At 36.5% G+C, this 20,320-nt stretch overlaps 2 protein-coding genes and 1 long non-coding RNA gene across 3 annotated transcripts; 1 reads left to right on the forward strand and 2 right to left on the reverse strand.

Moving 5' to 3' along the window:
- Positions 1-165: 165 nt before the first annotated feature.
- LOC148851369 (bifunctional aspartate aminotransferase and glutamate/aspartate-prephenate aminotransferase-like) lies at positions 166-8,160 on the reverse strand. The gene is made up of 10 exons (XM_088944062.1): positions 7,711-8,160; positions 6,922-7,159; positions 6,692-6,785; positions 6,474-6,577; positions 2,882-3,130; positions 2,659-2,772; positions 2,357-2,440; positions 900-1,070; positions 707-820; positions 166-480 (listed from the first exon to the last, which is right to left on the reverse strand). The coding sequence occupies exons 1-10, from the start codon at positions 7,860-7,862 to the stop codon at positions 340-342; spliced, it is 1,461 nt and encodes a 486-aa protein (XP_088800188.1). The 5' UTR covers positions 7,863-8,160; the 3' UTR covers positions 166-339.
- A 4,449-nt stretch (positions 8,161-12,609) lies between these two features.
- Positions 12,610-13,760, forward strand: LOC148851370 (uncharacterized). Its single transcript, XR_016099622.1, has 2 exons — positions 12,610-13,208; positions 13,345-13,760. It is a non-coding gene; the product is annotated as an uncharacterized LOC148851370 (long non-coding RNA).
- A 4,223-nt stretch (positions 13,761-17,983) lies between these two features.
- Positions 17,984-19,917, reverse strand: LOC148851371 (uncharacterized). The gene is made up of 3 exons (XM_088942545.1): positions 19,264-19,917; positions 18,384-18,459; positions 17,984-18,277 (listed from the first exon to the last, which is right to left on the reverse strand). Exons 1-3 carry the CDS (start codon positions 19,579-19,581, stop codon positions 18,153-18,155), a joined length of 519 nt encoding a protein of 172 aa, XP_088798671.1. The 5' UTR covers positions 19,582-19,917; the 3' UTR covers positions 17,984-18,152.
- Positions 19,918-20,320: the final 403 nt, after the last annotated feature.

The following is a 20,320-nucleotide window of genomic DNA, read 5'->3' on the forward strand; positions in this document are numbered from 1 at the left end:
GGGAGCCAAGGAACTCACTCACTGTTAATATTGCCTGACAAGGGGTATTCAGGTAAATGCACAAGAGATGTGAATCTTTAAACTTGGGATACACATCTAGCATCTTGAGCTTGTGGCTTTGTAACGATTGTGAGGCTGTGAGCATTCGTTATAAACATCCCAAAATTGGAAGAGGAAGAAAAAATAGAAGAGACATTTTTTAACTCTTAGACTAATACAGAGAGATTAATACATACGCCCTTACAATTATCTCATTCCAATCATAATTAGTACATAGTGCATAGACTTGATACAAAGACATCAATAGTGAAAACAATTCCATCAAAGGAATTTTTCCAATCAAGCAGGAACAGGACGCTTGAGTAAAGCCATTGCTCCCTTGATTCGCTCCATGGCTGCTTGCAGTGTGGAAAGGGATGCCGCATAGGAGATACGGATGCAGTTGTCATCTCCAAATGCATCTCCAGGGACGAGTGCAACCTGTGAAATCAGCCACCAACCAATTCCTAAATAACTCAAGACATTGGTTCAGGCATATATTCCGAAGCCTGATGAACAACTAGGAAGGAATCTCAATATGAAAAACACTGATGCCAAGAAAAATTGAAATACGGCCCCCATGGGGGCAAAAAGGCGAGTGGTTCAATACCAAAAAAAATTATTGTTGTGGTCATTTATCATTATCAAATAACAATACAACCAATACCTGTGCTTTATCCAGCAGATATCGACAGAGGGAATCAGAACCCTTGATGAGACCAAACCCCTCAACCTCTGCTCCATAGTAGGAACTGAAATCAAGGAACAGGTAGAAAGCACCCTGCAAATTCAAAGGATTTTCAACTGAGAGACAAGTTTTTACATACATGGCTAAAAAGGGACAGAATACAAATTGCTACCTGGGGCTCTGAAATCTTGACACCCTCCAATTCTTTAAAGCTCTTGACTAAGAAATCCCGCCGCTCCTGGAATGCTTTTACCATTGTAGAGACTGCCTCCCCTCCGGCATACCCCAATCCTAAAGCAGCAACCCCTGCTTTCTGAGAAATACTGCTAGCACCAGATGTGAACTGGAACAACATCATGAATCAGTGAAACCAGGAAAATTTTGCATTGTACAGGAAAAGACTCAAAATAACCAAGCAGGACTTGTCACCCTCTAAGTATACCTGACTGAGGTTCTGCAGAAAGTATGGCTTTAGCTAGGTGAAAACTAGAGAGAGACTAAGAGAAGCATAGAAAACACTATACATGAAAAATGTCTGCACTTAAGGAAGGGCAGAACCCTAGTTAACCTTTTAGGTGATGGATATATATGTGGCTGGGTCCCCTGTGCGTTTCTTCTATGCAAAAATTGGCCCAAATCCAACCCCAGTGTTTTAAAAGCATGCAAGGGGCAATTTGCGCCTGAGGCGCAAGGTGCAAGGCACATGGCAAGGCACACACCTTTTCAAAGCAAGGCACAAAATACAAAAAATGCAAAAAATGCAAAAATTAAAAAATATATATATATTAAACATAATATAATAAAAATATAAACTTAAATTTTAAAATAAATATTTTAAAAAACCTATTACCTAAAATTAAAATACATAAACATAACATGTAAAGCGTATTCAACTTTAAATTTAAAAATAAAATCAAACATATAAAACATTTTCAAGCATGTAAAACCCACGATTTCTTTTTGTTTCCTCGATTGCATTACTTCAAATAGCTAATATGATGTAAAACATCTTGCATTCTTGATTCTACAAGCTGCCTTTGTACCAAGCCCCCTCGAGGAAAGCCCAAACAAATCCATGTTGGGTCTTAAGGTAGGTTCGGAAAAGAATAAAAAGCGCAATAAATAAAAAAAGTGCATGCCTAGGCTGAAGCACAATGCTCACAAGGTGCACCAGGCATGTGCACCTTTTGAAAGTGCTGCGCCTGGGGCCTAGGCAAGGTGCATACCTTAAAATGTGCCTTGCCTGAGCGCCTAGGCATGCCTTTTAAATCAATGTTCAACCCATAGAACCATTTGGAAAGTTGACCATAAATCTGTCTCCAAAGAATGCAATCAAAGGTATGGACATCCGCATCCATTTTGGAAGACCTATTATTTTCTTTTATTTTTTCCGGCCAAAAAGTACTCAGAGTAGGATCCATCAGATGGCTGGGGCCTCCTGATCCCTGAATGCATCTCACATGCTAAGGGATCAGACCCACCATTTGATGCAACTAATCCGATAGATCTTATACTCCAGAGAGCAGTTAAAGAATGTCATTACTGCTCTAGACAAGCCACTGAGTAATCAAGGTCACTACAGTTGGTGAAATCACAATAATAGGTGAACATTCAAAATGAGATGCATACCTGGCTCTGGATTTTCCCACATGCTGCAACAAAGTGTTTTGGACCAGCTAGGTATCCAAGACGCCAGCCAGTCATCGCAAAGGCCTGTAAATGTCCATCTTCAATCATTAATACTCACAAAGGCATCTTATCCATTTCAATCCAATTTCAGGTCACCAAATTTTGCATAGAGCAAGAAATGATACAGATAAGTTTTAAAAGTTAGTGCTCAGCTTGCAATGGGTATTGGTCACTGCAAAATCATGACAAAATCAAGGTAAGAAGCCACAACAAAGTATGAATACATAACACAGGTAAATTACCTTGGAAAAACCATTGACTGTCAAAGTTCTCTCCCACATGCCCGGTAAAGAAGCAAAACTTGTGTGAGTTGCTGGTGCATAAATAATATGCTCATATATCTCATCAGACAAAACCTGATAGACAAAAATAAAAGAGTATTAGTTAAAATATTAAGGTTAGATGAATAAATAGAGAGCATAATTGTGTTCAATTTTTACTAAGGTTATTGATTCATGATCCTACCAGAAGCCTAGGATGCCTTGCTACAATATCGGCAATCTCCTCAAGCAGTTTTCTCGGATAAACAGATCCAGTTGGATTGGAAGGGGAACAAAGAATCAGCAGCCTTGACTTTTCAGTGAGTTTGGATGCAAGAAGCTTTGGGTCTAAAAGAAATTTATCAGATATCTGTGTCGGTAGAATTACAGGTGTTGCATCCGCCAGCCTTGCCATTTCCGGATAGCTTACCCAAAATGGAGCTGGAATTATAACCTGAAGCAAAAAAAAATTATTGCGATACACCATTTTAGGTTTCAAAATTTTATCATTAGAATAGTAAACTTTAAATTTAATAAAGAAAAGGTTTTACAAAGTATGTATGCAGCACTAGTTTTCTTCATAATTTTACATATTAAGTCTCTAGGTCTGTCATCATGGTTTTGACTGGGAAGGATGCTCAGATACAAGCAATAAAACTATGTCAAGACAAACCTAGAAAAGTGTGATCTTCAAAACATATTCTCTTTGGTAGTCAGACACCCTACTAAGTGGATGGTTTGGGAATGGATACATTCTTTTACTGATATTTCACTTTCCATTTTAAAGTGGTTTGGTTTCTTGCCTCATCAAATGGCTATTATTAAGTATTAATACTAACAATATTCAATGGGTTACACACATAGTTGTCAAGGCAACACCTAGGCAACAAGGCACCCTTGGAGGCTTGCCTCATCTAAATACTTATTTTGTGTGTTTATATACTAATTTCTTTTTTATTATTTTCTTATTTGTTAGGGTTTAATCAACACAAACATTGCTAAATGCTGTATTGGACCAATAAAGTACACTTCTAGGAGGATGTCTGGCTTGGGGACACTCCTCTTAAAGACAGATATCCACCCATCTATTCCTTGTCCCTCAACAAAGGGAGAGTGGTTTCTTCAGTGCTTGTTAACGAAAACTCTTGGGATCTAGGATTAAGGAGAGCGTTAAGGAAATCTGAAATGGGCCTAGTAGATGATCTTATCTCCCTTCTTAATACTGCTTTCTTGGACCTCTCTTGTTAAGACAGTAGGATTTGGTCAAAGTCTCCTTCTAGCTCCTTTACCTATGCCCTTTTTTTTCTGCCCTCCTTCAATCCTCGCACCTAGGAGGCTCCTTTCCTACAAAGGAAGTCTAGTGTAATCCTGTACCCCCAAAAATAAGAGCCTTTTGCTGGGAGGTGGTGCTCCAGAAAATCAATACTCTAGATAATTTACAAAAAAGGAGGTCGAATTACTATCTCTCCCCTCATGTTTGTTGCCTCTGTTTGGGATATGGTGAGATAGTAACACATCTTTTACTTTCTTCTCCCTTTGCTTCTTGTGTGTGGAGTTGGTTTTCTTCCTTATTTGGCTAGGTGGACCCCTCCCCCGGATGTGACAAGTCTTTTCAACCCAAGTTTTTTCCTACTACTAAAGAAAAGGGGAAAAGTGATGTGGAGGGCAACAAGAGTAGCCATTCTTTGGCCTTTATGGGAGGGAAGAAATAATAGAATATTCCAAGGGGCACAAAGATCAAAAGAACAAATCATTGACTGTGTAGCCATTAAAGTCATACATTGGCTGAAAGTTAGTGACTTATTTAAAGACTTTTCAGTGGATGATATACAAAGGGGTTGGTCAACAGTGGCAAACTCTTCAACCAGATAGCCTATTCTTCAGCCTTCTTGGACACCTACAGCACAACAAAGGGTAATATTGAACTTTGACGGAAGCTCCATGGGTAATCCAGGACCCTCAGGAGCTGGGGGAGTCTTCAGGGATGGGGAGGGCAGAATGGTGGCACTATACTCTGGTCCCATAGAAGTGGAAGACTCTTTGAGAGCTGCAATTTTGGCTCTCCTACAAGGCCTAAGATTTGCCAAGCAATGGAGATTTCAGAACTTGGAGGTGGAAGGGGACTCTAAACTGTTAATAAGGTGATTGCAAACAAAGAGGTCGGGTATATGGAATTTTAGACAGCAAATAAGGGAAATAATCTGCTTGGCAAGGGAAGCTGGAGTAATTTTCAAATGGGTAAGGAGGTCAGCAAACTATGTGGCAGATAGCTTGGCAAAGCAGGGGACATTTAGGGAAAACTTTTTTTTGGGCTGTACTGTTATACTTGAAATTGTTTGTGGTCAACACTCTTTGTCTGAGTGGTTGAGAGTGTAAGATGTTACCGTTTCCAATAAAAAAAAAAAAAAGTCTTCAAAACCAGAACAAATAAGTAAGGAAGAACTTAAAACTTTGTCTAATCAACTCATTTTCCTCTCTATATTTTAGTGAATTTTCTTTTCTTTCTTCTTTTTCTTCTCATGAATATGTTGATTTTCTATTAAGAAATATGGAAAATATGGAAAGTATACTTTTCTTATGAAAATTATGGATTATTAAGGAAACATGGTTATGGAACCCAGGAAACTACCCTAGGACACATGTTTTTTACTTCAAAAAATTCATCGCCTAGGCAACAAGGCACCCTCCCCCCCCCCCCGGTTTCCTAGCTTAGCAATCTGAAAACTATGGTTATACAAGTGCATTATTATTACTATCATCATTTTACAGATTACTGAGAGTGGCCACTTTGTGGAAAAGAATGCCAAAGGTTAGGTCTGTACCCAGTCTATCCCTCGCAAGATCCCAAACAGCCAGAAACATCAATGGGTGATGGCCATTGTACAGATTACTATTTACTAACAAATTTTCTCTATACCCTTTCCTCACTGTATCCAGTCTATCCATCCCAAGACCCCAAACAACCGGAAACATCAATGGGCGATGGCCATTGTACAGATTACTATTTACTAAGATATTTTCTCCATACCCATTCCTCACGTCATGTGACATTGCAATGTTTAGTATTGGTTAGTTAGATAAAGATCCATTGTCTTCTATCAATCATCCCAAGGAATTAACTTTTACCAAATATAGGAGATTTAGACAGTAATTCTGCCTCGTTTGCCCATGGTAAGTATTGGCAGAAAAGCAGCGGTGAGTATGAAGATAGAATTAATTAGTCTCAAATGTTTAGTTATTAATTTAGTCTGGCAAAGTTTATGTTAGGAGCTGAATTCAGAAAGTAGAAAGAGGCAAAACAATAAAACAAGAATAGTAGGCATTGGAGCCCTTGTAAAGGGCAAGCAAGATGTTAATCTCCAGACCTGATACAAAGTGTCTGAGATGAAAATTTTCTGAAGTGCAGGCAAGTCTGTACAGTTTATTTCACAAATTATCATATACATTTCTAACATAACTTAGTTCATGTAATATATAGCAAACATAAATAGAAATAAGTCAATATACATGAAAGTTTATATAATATGATAAACTAAATTTCATCTAATAAAGCATGTTTTTGACACAAGGTATGACTTTTTTTTTTTGATAAATGACAGAAAGTAAGACTTGGTATTTGCAATAGCCACTCACAGAAAATGAATTGACCTTGTAATATGTATCATAGCAATATACCAACAACAGAAGACCATATCATGAAAGTTATTTCTCTAGACGCAAAGCCCAAAGTTGACTTCCCAGAGATTATACAATATCTGTCAATAGAGAGATGTTGATGAAGGTATATGCTACTTCACCTCATCACCAGGAGAGCAAACTGCAAGCACAGCTTGTAGGATACACTGTTTGGCTCCATTACTGACCAAAATCTGATCAGGTGTATAAGTCAGTCCATTCTCCTCTAACATTAGGGAACATATGTTAGAATCTTCATGGAAAACAAGCATCAAAAATCCAAAGCAGATAAGTAGTTTGAGCAATGCAAAATTTTATGCTTACAACACCAAGAACTAACCTTTAAGCTTATGACAAATAGCTTTCCGGAGCTCCAAAGTACCTGCATTTGGGGTGTACCTTGTGTAGCCCTCGCGGATTGCATTTATTCCAGCCTAAATTTAAATAAACAAAAAAAATAATAATGTGGGAGAAAATAGAGAAACTACGTGGAAACTACTAGTAATATTAATAAAAATGGAATATAAAAGAGAAGAGGAACAAACTAGACGTAAGTTATTAATTAACAACCTCTGCAATTACAGCCGGGGTATCAAAATCAGGTTCTCCAGCCGCTAACCTTATAACCGGTACCCCAGCTTGTGCAAGTGCAGTTGCTTGGTCGGTTATAGCCACTGTCTTTGAGGGCTTAACAGAGTTTACTCTAGGGCTCAACGAGATGTCGATCTGCATTTTCTCAGGGCTGCACTCTGCTCTTACCACAGCAGACGTTTTAAATGGCTGCACGTGCAACCTTTGCCCCAAGGATCTATGAGGAGAATATAGAGAACATGAAACAGCCACATATGCAGATTAGTGAAGAGAAAAAAGTATAAAAAGTACTAAGGCGAAGGATCAACAGCATAGTGGCCTATGAAGTGGTGTTTTGACCTTACGTCAAATCTTCACAAAGAATTTCTTATAAACTTCTCAAACAAACGAATTCAACAAGGATTTCTTCAAAATAAAAATTGGACTTGATTGAAAGACTCATGTCTCATTTCCTCGTAACATAAACTAAAATCATGCTATAGTGAGAAAATTTATTCCAGAAAGGTATAACTTTGACTGTTTTGCTGAGTCAATCGATGCTAATTAAAACAGCACAAGAAATTAGAGAGGGTAGGAGAAAATTAAAGACAAACGAAGAAGGGGAAACTACCAAATGAAAGGATTTGGAGGGCAAAATTCATTCTAAAAGAAATATGAAAAGAAGAGTATAGAGTAATCAAAACGAGAAGCAAAATTGTGTGTGTGTGTGTGTGTGTGTGTGCGCGCGCGTGGGGTGGGGGGGGGGGGGGGGGGGGGGGGGGAACATACTTTAAGGAGAGGTTGTGGAGATGAGAGGAGAAAGAGAGGGATCTGAAAGGTTCCCGATCGGAAGAAACTCCAAGAGGTCGATTTCGATGACGACGAGCTGGTGTGGGAATAATGTTGGAAGAGCAGGAACCCTGAATCGAAGAACTAGCCATGGCGGGCGATCAATTGGGTTGCACTGCGCCGTCCTCTGATTTGTTGCGTTTAAAAAGGAAAGGAACAGAGAGAGAGAGACGGCGGGGTTGGTGGGAAAGAAAAATAGAGACGAGAAGGGGTTTGTTGGTAATTGGTAAGAAGGGGAGTTAGGTACGTTGAAGAGCAAATTCCAATTCAAATACTGATCCTGTCCTCAGTACTCAGTCCTCACCAACAACCATGGAGATTGGAGAGAGACGGGATCTGCTCCTCACACTCGGGCGCCTCAGGATGTGCTTGTGAGGCTCGTGTCATCATGTCATCCAGCTTCGATATCTGTCCCATTTGGCAGTTCCGATTGGAGATGTACCCATTTTCCATCTTTCAGCCTCTAAGTTCTTACTCGAGCTTCTTTGACACTCAACTAGGCCCAGGCTGGCAGGCTTGTACATTTTGGTGGGGTCTGGTGAGTGGTGATACGGCAGAACTTAACACGTGGTAAACGTTGTCGAGACTTGAAGGATCAAGACCATCATTGTAAGGTTTCCACGTAAGAAAGAGCCTACAGAAAAATTAGCTCCACGATTGGAAGGTTTTCCACTATGCTACCGGAAACACATGATACCACCCAAATATGTACTTAAACCCCAAATTCTGATTAAGCAGTTCACCAAGGCCTCTAGTGTTTTCAATCCGTTATTAGCCATTTAGCCTGGTCAATGGACCGGTCCCGGTCCGGGACAACGTATAACCTGTCTGACCGGGCGGTTGAATTATTAACCCATTAAATGGGTTTTTGGTTTTTTTTTGTGTGTGTGTGTTTTTTTTTTATTTTTATAATGATGACATAAGTTTACTCCTTGACCCCGATATTTGACTGCTGACCAATTCACTTAAGTAACTTGGTGGTGGAACAAGTACGTGTTGCCATGATTAAAAGAATGAACCACAGATCTTGAAGCAGGAACCTTGCCATTTCTTCACAACCCAACCAGATTGCAGATGGGACAATCTATAACCCAGAAAAAAAGGAGCCAGAGTAAGCTTCAGAGATGGAGCCCCAATTGGAGCCTGCAACAGAAAGACAAAGGTAGTTAAAGGAAGATTTGAACAGAGGAAACAAAGAGAATCAGATCTATGAAGAGGCGGATTCCAGCTTGGTGAAAGGAATCCGATACATAATATTAGCAAAAAGACAACTTGTTGGTGTTCCACTATCAGCGATGCTTTTTTGATTGTCGGAGACGTGCCAGAGGTGGCGGTGGGTGGCTCTGATGAATAATTTAAAGAAGAAGATGAAAAACAATTTTACCCTTTTTTTTTATTATTTTTTAAAAAATTAATTTATTTTTGAAATTCTATTAAATATATTACTTTTATTGATATTGGGGTTCAAAAATTGTCCTTATCTGATATAACCAACCCACCCCCCTCCCCCCAAAAAAAGAAAAAGAAAAACAGAAAACTACGGACAGGAAAACCAACTAGGGGGCTGAAATTGAACATTATCCCCCTCAGCAAACAGGCTACCTGCATTACCCTTTGAGGCTAGCAAATGAGCTGCTTCAATTTCATCTTTGGGAACAAATCAGGAGAGACCAGACATTAGGAGAGTAGTCAAAAGAATTCATATTAAGGACTATTTGTTTTTCAGGAAATAGGAAGGGGAAAAGTTGATCAGCAAGAAAATAGCTTCTGTTGACCAACTTTTTTGTATTCTGTTTTAGATAAATTGTGACCCATGTAGTAGAGTTATTTTTTTTAGGTCATCTCTCAAGTGTATAAGTAATTTTTCCATTTGAAGAAAAGTTTATAAAATATAATAGGACAAATTTATTCATTCTAACAATGGTGCACTTATTTTCAAGGTTTTTAAAATCGATCCAGAGAATAAATCAGTTAGGAGTCTGGTTCTCAGATTAAACGGTCTAATCATTCAAACCGAATAGTCAGTCCATTCTGACAAAAAAATTAAAAAAATTAAAAAAAAACATAAAAATTTGTCAAAACCAATTATTCGAACGATTAACCGCCCAAGTCAGTAGTTTGCTGACCAAAATCAATGATTTTGAGAAAAATCCGGTTTTCCTGGTCCAGTCCAGTTTTGAAAACCATGCTTATTTCCCGCTGGGTAAGTGCCCTTATTCAAATGACTTATTAAAAATGAATAGGTCCTAAAAGGTCTTAGAAAGAAAACAACATTCTTGTATAGCAAAGGACTTAGACAAATCAACAGAGATGACCTTGCAAGGGCCATAATTCGGAAACACAAAATTCCCAAATTCATTGTTTATCAAGAAAACCAAAACCAGAGACTTATAGTGATTGCCACCAATTTTAACTTTCACCAGCCAGGTTTCAAAACAATCGAAGAAACTTTCCTATTGGAGCACAAAAAGTTTGTTGATTCTTGAAGTAAAATTGTTTTCACTTCACCAACCTGCACATTCCATTAAAAATAAAATCATTTCTCGCCTTCCATAAATTCCATAACAAAACAACATAGTATTCAGTAACAGAATCATCAGCAAAATTCAAGTGTTCAATCACCACTTCCACCATTTAGAAAAAGAGGGGGTTGTGTTTGCATTCCTAGAATATAGACTGAATTTATAGCCAAAAGAAGCTTTGGCCTGGTCACAAGATAGAAGAGCATGAATGAGTAATACTTTCTGTAGCATTTCCACACAGAGGGTATATTGATTACTGTGACTAATACCTGGTTTACATGATTATGATTTCTTGATTGCAATGTGACTAATACCTCGTTTAAATAATTACGACTTAATTGCAATGCTATTAAGACAAATACTTCAAATGAAGTGCTTTGAAACTTTTTAGAGACCAAATCTTCTTCCATTGTTGTTCAGAGTATGAATGAGCCCAAATAGGTTATGGTTGTTTATCACATGCCCAGACATGTTCGAAGATAAACCAAGGGCATATATGTTTGCAACCAATGCCATTTTCTCAAAAAAGAAACAGCACCACATAGGAAATTCATTGCTAGGGAAAATGATGCCTTTTTGGATGGGCGTTTTTTTTAAAAGACATTTTCTCAAGACATCTTGGAAATTGAGAAAAACATAGCCTGAGAAATGCCTTTTTGGGCATTTTCTTGTTTTTATATCGTTGCTGGTAACTGTTTGTTAATGTGGCATTAAAAATGACTAAGTGGCAGCAATGGTCCCAAACAAAAAAAATGTCATTTTTCTGAGAAAACGACATATACCGATGCAACATCAGCATGCAAGAAACAACATTGGTTCCAAACGTTACCCTAGTTATATTTAAGAACTAGTGGTGCAAGTTGGGGCAAGGTTTTTAAAATCGGACAAGATAGGGAATTGTTTTAGGGTCCAGTTCTGAGTTAAACGGTTTGACCATCTGGTCCAAGTGGACAGCCCGCTCTGACAGAAAAAAAAATCAAAAAATTTTGAAAAACAAAAACCATTATCCGGGTCAACAATTCGATAACCCAATCAACAGTTTATGGCCAAAAAACGGTTTTAAGGTAAAATGAAACCGACCCAGTTTTTCCAATCTAACCGTCTGGTCTAATATGATTTTGAAAACCATGAAAACATCTGAGCGATTGGATGTCATGTGTGCAGAGCTTTTCTTGCAAGAGATATAATCTCCTCCAAACCCGAGCCCAACCCTAGCCCAAACTATGTCTACTCCAAGCAATGAATCATTGACCCATTAAAATGGTTTGTGATGCTTTTGTATTATTTTGTGTTTTTTTTTTTTTTTTATTATAATGATGACATAGGTTTTTCTTGAACTCATGAGGCGCAAAATGGATTTTGATTGTTTACCACAAGCCCAAGCAAGTTACTTTCGAAGATATAACTACTTATACTTGATAAGTTATCAACTTATCAAGTATAAATAGGGGGGTGCAAGTCGGGTCAGGTTGAGGTCAACACTAACAGAAGGCAAGCTATGCAACCCCAACCCTGACCTTAACACCAGACCAATTTTGAAGTTTTCAAGATTGAGTTGAACTCGGGTTTGTCCAATTAGTCTATTTCTTTTTTCCATTTTTTTTTATTTATTTTCTAGTTATCATGCTTTTGAAATTTTTTGCCTTTAAACTTATAATTATTGACATACATATAGATATTATATATTTAAATAAATGATTATATAATATTTATACATGAAAAATCAGATTTGGGCAATTAAATACACTTTTTATCCATGTGTTTAATTATTGAAATGTAACAATTGGTAAATATCAAAAATTAAAGGGTAAATTTCATAAACAACCCTTTATGGTTTAGCGAATTGACTAAATGTATCCTTACTGTTTGAAAATTGTCTAATGCTATCCTATTCCTACTGTTTCCGACAATTGACTAGGTTTTATTAGTATCGTTAAACATGAATGAAATGGATGAAATATCTATTTTATCCTTGAACTCAAACTTATAACCAGAAGTTAAATTTACCTTTTTGTCTCTCGTTTTGATGCATATGTCCGAGTTCACTAGGGTGAGCAAAAAAACTGAAAAACCGAACTGACCGATATACATGTTTTTTTATATATTTTTTATATATTTATGTATATTATATTTTATATACTATAAATTAATAAATACACATTATATATAAATATATATTTATAATATATTATATATTACTTATTATTTAAAATATAATATTTTATATATATTTTTATAATAAATATTATAAAATCAAAAAAACCAAAACACCGATAAACCGAACCATCAGTTAACCAAAGCACCGTCGTCATCGCCTGCGACGGCGGTCGCCAGAAGGTATCTTTCGTTTCCCTCGACATTATTAGTTTTAGTGGTTTCTCTATTTTTTCCCTCACTTGTAGAGGAAAAACAAAACTTTATTTCTTCGAGAAGTAGGGGTTTTTGAAGGGTTGGAGCAAAGCTGGAAGCACCGGTCAAGGCAAGGGTCTGTAAATCCCTCTAGAGAGCTTTTCAATTAATAGGAGGAATCGTTGGGGTCAGGTTCAGCTTCGCCGTCGTCATTTGCATTGACCCCCTCCGGCACCAGCACCTTCATGGCAAAATTGGCAGTAGGTTGGAGATCTCTGAACTTTCAAACTGGTGCCTAGATTTGTTGAGTATCGATCAAGTGATTAATATAAACAAGTTACTCGCAAATCCGCCTGCTTCGTATAGATTGAAACCCCAACTGTGCTTTCACTCGTATATCTAGCGCCTTCGACGGTTGATGGTTCGAAGCAAGATGGAGGTCTTGAGCTTCGAAGCAAGATGAGATTTATCAAACTCGGGCAGCAAAATTTGAAGTAACAGATTTTTTGGCTCCAGAAGTTTATCTGAAAGCACATCAACAAAAGGACAAAATCGGTGAAGAACTAGGTAATCATGGTTCCAGACGTTTGATGGACAACAAGATTTTAGTGTTTGGGATAATTCGCTACAATAAGGTTTGAATAATCGGTGTGTTTCTTCGTATTATTGAAGAAATCAAGAACCCCTTATTTATTCATTTCAGATAAGGTGGAGGAAGTAGAGCTTCGGTGACTATAAACCTTCGACCAAGTGTGATTCACATAAAGTGCATCCAAATTTCAATGACTCGGGAAGCATACCATCGGCCTGAGTACCAATTCAGACCGAAAGTTGAATATCGCCAGAGACAACCGAAGCAGAGGAGCTCGAAATCGAGGTGTTCAATGACAAGAAATGGGGAACGGTAGTGGAAGTCACATGACGAGAAGGTTTCTCTCAAACGAAAACGGCATTTTAGAATATAAAAGGGTAGTTTTGATATTTTTGATGGTTATAATAGTTGCCTGATGGCGCATTTGAACGTTTAGTCAATTGTCCGAAATAATAGGGGTAATGCTAGACAATAGGGATATATTTAATTAATTTACTAATTATAAGAGTGGTTTAAGAAATTTATTCATAATTAAGTACACTTTTTAGTCAACAGGTTAAGAATTGTAGGTAGGGTTTCAATGGATGAACCCCATATATTTGAAAAAAGTCTCAAATGGGACATGTTCACAAATGTATCTCATGCCTTGCTCAACGTACACAGGCACCCATGCGGGAGCCCCTTGCCCATACCTGCTCTGCCCACCTAATGCACTATTTGGCTGCCCTGCCTTGCTGCCCAATGCCCATCCACCCTATCACTTTGCTAGGGGTGATCATTTCATTCCCATCCACATAAGCCTAGCTTGAACCTAGATTTTATGTTTATACCTAGCTCTGGACCTAGGCCTAGGTCCGCATACCAAAATTTTTAAGATTGGGTCTATACCTAATACTTCAAGCCCAACCCTGAACCGACCTGCATATATTGAAAGACAGGCTAGAAGAGGCCAGGTTGGGCCTAGGCTATAGCCCTTATCATAAGTGTAAAGTCCAACTTGATCTATGTGATCACTCATACAATTCACCCCACCCCGTTCCCAGCCCAATGGCCTTAACCTAGCCATCCCCTTTGTAATTAATAAAGCAAAATCAGGGAAACCAATTTTTTGAAAAAGGAAAGATATATTAAACATCAAGTGAAAAATTAAATAAAAATGTTAGCATTTTTGGTATTTAGAGTCATGTATTAGATTATGAAAATTATGATCATATTCAAGTAATCATATTAGCCTTGCCCTCCCCCCCTCCCTGGGAAAAAAATGCTATGAACAGTCAATTAAGGTGGTGTTTATCAATATGAACAGGCACATTGTAGTAGGGTGTCAATTGGACTGGATTTGGTCCAATCCAATCCAGTTCAATGTGAGTCCATTATAAATGGACCAGGTCTAATCCAATCTAATGAATGTTTTGGACCAATTTGGACCAGTTCAATTAAATGTCTAGATTGTTCAATTTGTTCAAATTTATTTTGGTTTAGATTGGTTTCAACCCAAATTCTGTCCATTGACACATATATTCTTATCTTATATCAATGGATTAGATATTGGCTTAATCCAACCCAATCGAATATAAATTTGTTCTAGAGGGACCAGGCCCAATCCAATCTAATAAATATTTTGGACCGGACAGGTTTAATCCAATATGTCTTATTGGTCCATCCAAATTAATTTTGGTCTGAATGGGATCCAATCCAAAACCGGTCCATTGACACTTTATATTGTAGTTAATGAGCTATCTCTAGCTCACAATCAAAAGTCTGTCATTCTGTCGGTTGGTCTAGGATTAACCTAACGAATGTAACATTTTGAATCCTTATTATAATATGGTTGGATTTGCTTTTAGCCTTTTACATATTATTGATTATTTAACAATTAATACACATGCAAACAGATAATTCACTAAATTATAGTGGTGTTTGGTTCCATCGCTGTTTTCTGCCATGTTGGAACCACATCCTGTTTTGAGAAAACAGTATATATATATGCCCTTTTTAAAAATGTCATTTTTTACTTTTTTTCTTGGTGTGGTGACAGATATGGCTCTTACATGAATAGAACCAAACAATATCATGCATAAACATTTTCCCAAAAATCACAAAAAAAAAATGCAAATAGAAAAAGAATGCACAATGGAACCAAACACCTCTTATATGCTTTTTCATGGTTTATTTATAGTAATTCCATACACGTATTGTAAGAGATATATAAGATACTTTAATAAGAGAGAGCAAGAGAAATAACATAGTGTTAGCTCTCAGTTTGTTACTTTAGGGGGTGTTTGTCAAATTTACATTCCAAACTAATAGGTATTGTTGGCTATGGAGCTGTGTTAAAGAATCATTTGAGAGATATTTTGGTTGCTGATTTTCGATGGTTCTGGACCAGCTTCTTCTACTTTGCATGCTGGAATGATAATGGGCCTGGTTCAAGGCAGGGACTATATTCTTCAATTCCAACCCCAACTTTCAAAATAATTCCCATCCCAACTTTAATCTCTTTCGAGGAAAAATTTAGCCTTCATCACTAATCCCTGACAGATGTGTGAGCTCCCCATCAGGTAGGGGTATCAACCGATCGGTTTTAGATTGGATTCAATTCAATCCAAATTTTATTAAATCGGATTGGACGGTTCATTATAATTATTGGATTGGGTCAGTCCAAAATAAATTGATTCATATATATTCTTATTGGTCTAAATTGAAGTTAAACCAAATTTCCAATAATCCAATCATGAGGACAAACCCTTATCCAATTTGAAACCAATAAGAACTGAAACTGGCATAAAATCACTTTTATGAATGTACTTTTACGAAAACACTTTTATAAAAGTACTTTTATAAAAATAATTTTATGAAAAGTACTTATACGAAAGCACTTTTATAGAAATAGTTTTATAAAATCACTTTAATAAAAACACTTACAAAAAATACTTTTAGGAAAGCACTTTTGTAAAAATACTTTTACACGAAAGCACTTTTGTGAAATCACTTACTAAAAAAACTTTTACAGTACTTTTACAAACACACTTTTATGGAAACACTTTTTATAAAAGTACTTTTAGGAAAGCACTTTTATGAAGGAACCTTTACAAAAGCACTTTTACAAAAGCACTTATACAAAAGCACTTCTACAAAAATACTTTTATAAAAGTACTTATATGAAAGTATTTTTGCAAAATAACTTTTATGACCACTTTTATAAACGCACTTCTACAGAAGTATTTTTATATAAGTGCTTTTACAAAAGCACTTCTATGAAGTACTTTCATGTTTATGAAAGCACTTTTATAAAAGTGCTTTTTCAATGCCAAAAGGATATATTTTTGTGAATTTTAGATTTTCTTCATTTTAATATATTTTTGTAAATTTTTATATATTTTTAGATATTTCCAATCCAATCCATTTACATCTTAATGGATTGGATTTGGATTTGGATTGGATCAGGTTAGACTAAATCCAGTCGAATTGACACCTCTACCATCAGAGGCCCAACCTCCCAAAATTTTTAATTAAAAGTTTGTTTTTGGATAAAAGAATTATTTGAAATAAAGGCTTGGTTTGAAAAAAGTATAAATACAAATATGTATAATACAAATACGTACAAAATACAAGATTTTGCACTGTACATATTTATATGTATATTCCTTTCAAACTGAGCCAAAGGAAAAAATCAAAATATAAATAATATTTTAAATATATTAATATATAATATAAATATATTATTTATATATATATATACATATATTTAATATATACAATCGGGCGGGGCGGGGTGAAAACTTCACTCCCCATCCTCATCATGTTGGGGAGGCCAGATACCCAATGGGGACAGAGGCAATTGCTTATATGAAAGGCCTAGAGCTAGTCATTGCTCCTATGGTGCTTGAGTAGAACTACTTGAATTTGGTTACGATGGGCAAGGATTCAAAGATTGAAGTAAAGTCAGATATCTTCTTTCTAGATAAAAGCATCTTAAAATTGGCCAGGGATTTAGATGCTTCTTTTGCTTATGTAAATTGGGTCTACTAATGGCCTAGCTCATGCTTCAGCTCAGACAGGTTCATTAGAGTTAGGCAGGTTTGTTGGTAACCTTTAGCACTGATTAAAATAAGCCTTTGTCGTATGATCATGTTATAGATACTATACAATATATGTACTCAAAAAACTATCATATTAGTAGTTGTGAAAACATGAATGGCTTTTAAAAAAAGGAAAAATCTATGATGCAAAAAAGATATGGTATGAAAAGTTTTGACCAGTCAAAACTCATCCATGCATTCTGAAAAAAAACACTTTATATTTATGATTTTAATTTATTGGTCAGTTGTTTTTTGAATATTATGTCTTTTCCATATGATAGTTGAACCCTTCAAAAAACACCAACTTATTTCTATTTCTTAAAACAAAAAAAATATGTTACCATTTTTGGTGATTTCAGAAAAAATGAAAACAAGAAGCATTTATGTTACAGAACACCCTTAAGAGATTTTGGTCCAAAACACAATGTAATAGTTTATATGGGAAAAATTGACGAAGCGGAAATGATATGATAGCAAAAGGACATTGATTAATCAAAACTCACTTGTGAATTTGATAAATAAACATCTAATTGGTTATCACTTTTATGATATTGGTTGATTGGTTGCTAGTTTTTTTCAATATGTATTATGTCTTTTTTTTTTATGATAATTGAACCCTGGTTTATGATAATCTCATCTCAAACATTAGAGGCCTAAACTGAAACAAATTGACCTACAAATACATTGTTCCACTTAACAATGTATATGATTGGCTTTGATGCTGCAGATACAACACCATTTTTTCAGATAACAAGATCCAAATACAATAATGTTTCTCAAGTTGTAGTCGTCCATTCAACAACCTATATATATATAAAGGAAGTACATCGATCTCTTTCAACAATTCATCCATAACTCCGCCTTCTTCACCTTGGATATGCTCTCCAGAATGGCTGCAGGTGAGATGTGTCCCATCACAGTCACCCTCTTCGTCTCCAAGTCTATACTGAATGAAGTCACCCCTTTTATTATCATGAACATCATAAACATCACGTTAATTAACAAATATATACCAAACCAAGAGGAGAAAGCGATCAACTCAGTTGCTGCAGGGAACAGAAATAATACCTTCCATCTTGGATAAACGTTTCCTCACTTTACCAGCACAACCTTGGCAATGAAGAGAAACTTTCATAACAACCACCTGCCTCAAAAGTAAATTGTGAAAGAAAAAGAAAATTGCAGTTAAGAAGTTAAAATATAACAAAATGGAATTAATTCGTTATTTTTAAATCTTTAATTTGTTTTTTTCATTTTAATTTCTCTTCATCTCTTTTTTCCATTTTTTTAATGGCGTTTTCCCATTCCCTGTGTAAAACATACAAACCCATGTGCAGAGGGAGTAAAGCCACCTACTACCTAATGTTGTGTTTGGTTTGGGGGAAAAAGATAAGGAAAAAAAGAGAAAGGTAAGAAAACCTTTACAACGTTTATAAAGGTTTCCTTACCTTCAAACCAAAAACAGCCTAAGAGATTTCTTGAATTAGATGAAAAAAATAAAAGAGAAAAGGGATGTGATGCCGTAGGCATGCATGCATGTAGGACATGCATCCTGATTTGTGAGATAAACTTAAGACTCTGAATTTGCTAAAAGATCGGCTTCTGCATGACTTTGGAGTTTCCGTTCTCAATTTCCCAAATCCCAACTACAAGCTACTTAGCCCTTCTCTTAACTATAGGAGAAGAAATTAAGTAGGACAGAAAAGGCAGAATATTCCTTTTATTTTGTTTACATCTTCTTCATCGAAGAAAACAAAATACTCTATGAATTAAATATAATTTCTGTGATTAAAACTGACAATGTGGGGTGCCAGCGTTGAAGCAAGGACCCAACCCGTGACTTCATATGGTTGCAGAACTCTGTCCGACAGTCCAACGGTAGGTAGAGAAAGAGGAAAAGAGGAGAAAGAAATATTCTAAATAGGTGGTTGTTGTGAACTACTCTGACCTGAAAGGCCTGATCAGAGGAAGCTAGTGAAGTGGGTATGGAGCAAGTGCTCGAGGACCTTCGTTCGAACTCTCGTTCCCTCCGGATGGACGACGACAGAGACAGTGGCGCTGGTCTGTTATCACCCAAAGTAGACAACCTCCGGGGCTCAATGAGCCGAGAGTACTTGGAGTTGATCAACATAGAATCATCAACCAACGATCTGTCCGGCCTCCTCGGCACGACCACTGATCGGGGGTATCCTGGCATACACACCGCCGTCGCCCCGGGCGACTGGCACATTAAACCTCTCATCTTCTTGGTCGTCTTCATGTTCATGGCTGAGATTCTGACACACACACACGCAGAGAGAGAGACTGTATCTGTGTGTCCTACAGTCCTCGTACACTGCTGGGTAAGAAGAACATAGTTAAATAGAATTTGAGATGGAGCAACATAAATCCTCTAGCCAACCCGGGTGTCAGATTTATCTGATGACTGGTATATGGCCAAAATGCATGGGTTTTTGGTTAATTGTCTAAAATACCCTAATCCTTTTTTTGATAACGGACAAATAAATTATACAATACGCACGTCAAAAGGTTAGAGGCTTTTTTTTTTTTTTTTTTTGGTACGGGAGTGGACTCATTGCGCAAGAATTCCAAGATTAGGCTCAGTTTGAAAGGAGTAAAAATGCAGATATATATGTAGAGTGTAAAATCTTATGTTTTTATATATTTGTATTTATACTTCTTTCAAATTCAGTCTAAGGCTCAAATTGGAAGAAATACAAATATAAATATATAAAGTGTAAAATTTTATATTTTATATATATTTATATTATACATATTTGTATTTGTCTAAACTGAACTTAAGGCTTATTTTGAAAGGAGTGCAAATGCAAATATATAAGGTATAAATATATATAAAATAGTAGAAAATGTAAGATTTTACATTCTACTGAGCCTAATGGAAATTTAGATGTTTTGATCGGTTTAGCATAGTGATGGTCAAACCGCACCCCCCCTCCCCCTCCGAAAAAAATAAAAGAAAAATTGTAGAAGTGAAAAAAAATGAA

Source organism: Nelumbo lutea, chromosome 5 (genome assembly GCF_056320005.1).
Source record: "Nelumbo lutea isolate HS-2025 chromosome 5, American lotus-T2T, whole genome shotgun sequence".
Taxonomy (NCBI): Eukaryota; Viridiplantae; Streptophyta; class Magnoliopsida; order Proteales; family Nelumbonaceae; genus Nelumbo; species Nelumbo lutea.

Coding starts and splice junctions, on each gene's coding strand:
- LOC148851369 (XM_088944062.1), bottom strand. CDS start 7,862: ATGGCTAGTTCTTCGATTCAGGGTTCCTGCTCTTCCAACATTATTCCC. Junction 7,160..7,710: donor CTCCACAACCTCTCCTTAAA/GTATGTTCCCCC, acceptor TTCTCCTCATAG/ATCCTTGGGGCAAAGGTTGC. Junction 481..706: donor ATCTGCTGGATAAAGCACAG/GTATTGGTTGTA, acceptor CTGATTTCACAG/GTTGCACTCGTCCCTGGAGA.
- LOC148851371 (XM_088942545.1), bottom strand. CDS start 19,581: ATGAACATGAAGACGACCAAGAAGATGAGAGGTTTAATGTGCCAGTCG. Junction 18,460..19,263: donor CCTCTGATCAGGCCTTTCAG/GTCAGAGTAGTT, acceptor CTTTTGAGGCAG/GTGGTTGTTATGAAAGTTTC. Junction 18,278..18,383: donor ACGTTTATCCAAGATGGAAG/GTATTATTTCTG, acceptor TGATAATAAAAG/GGGTGACTTCATTCAGTATA.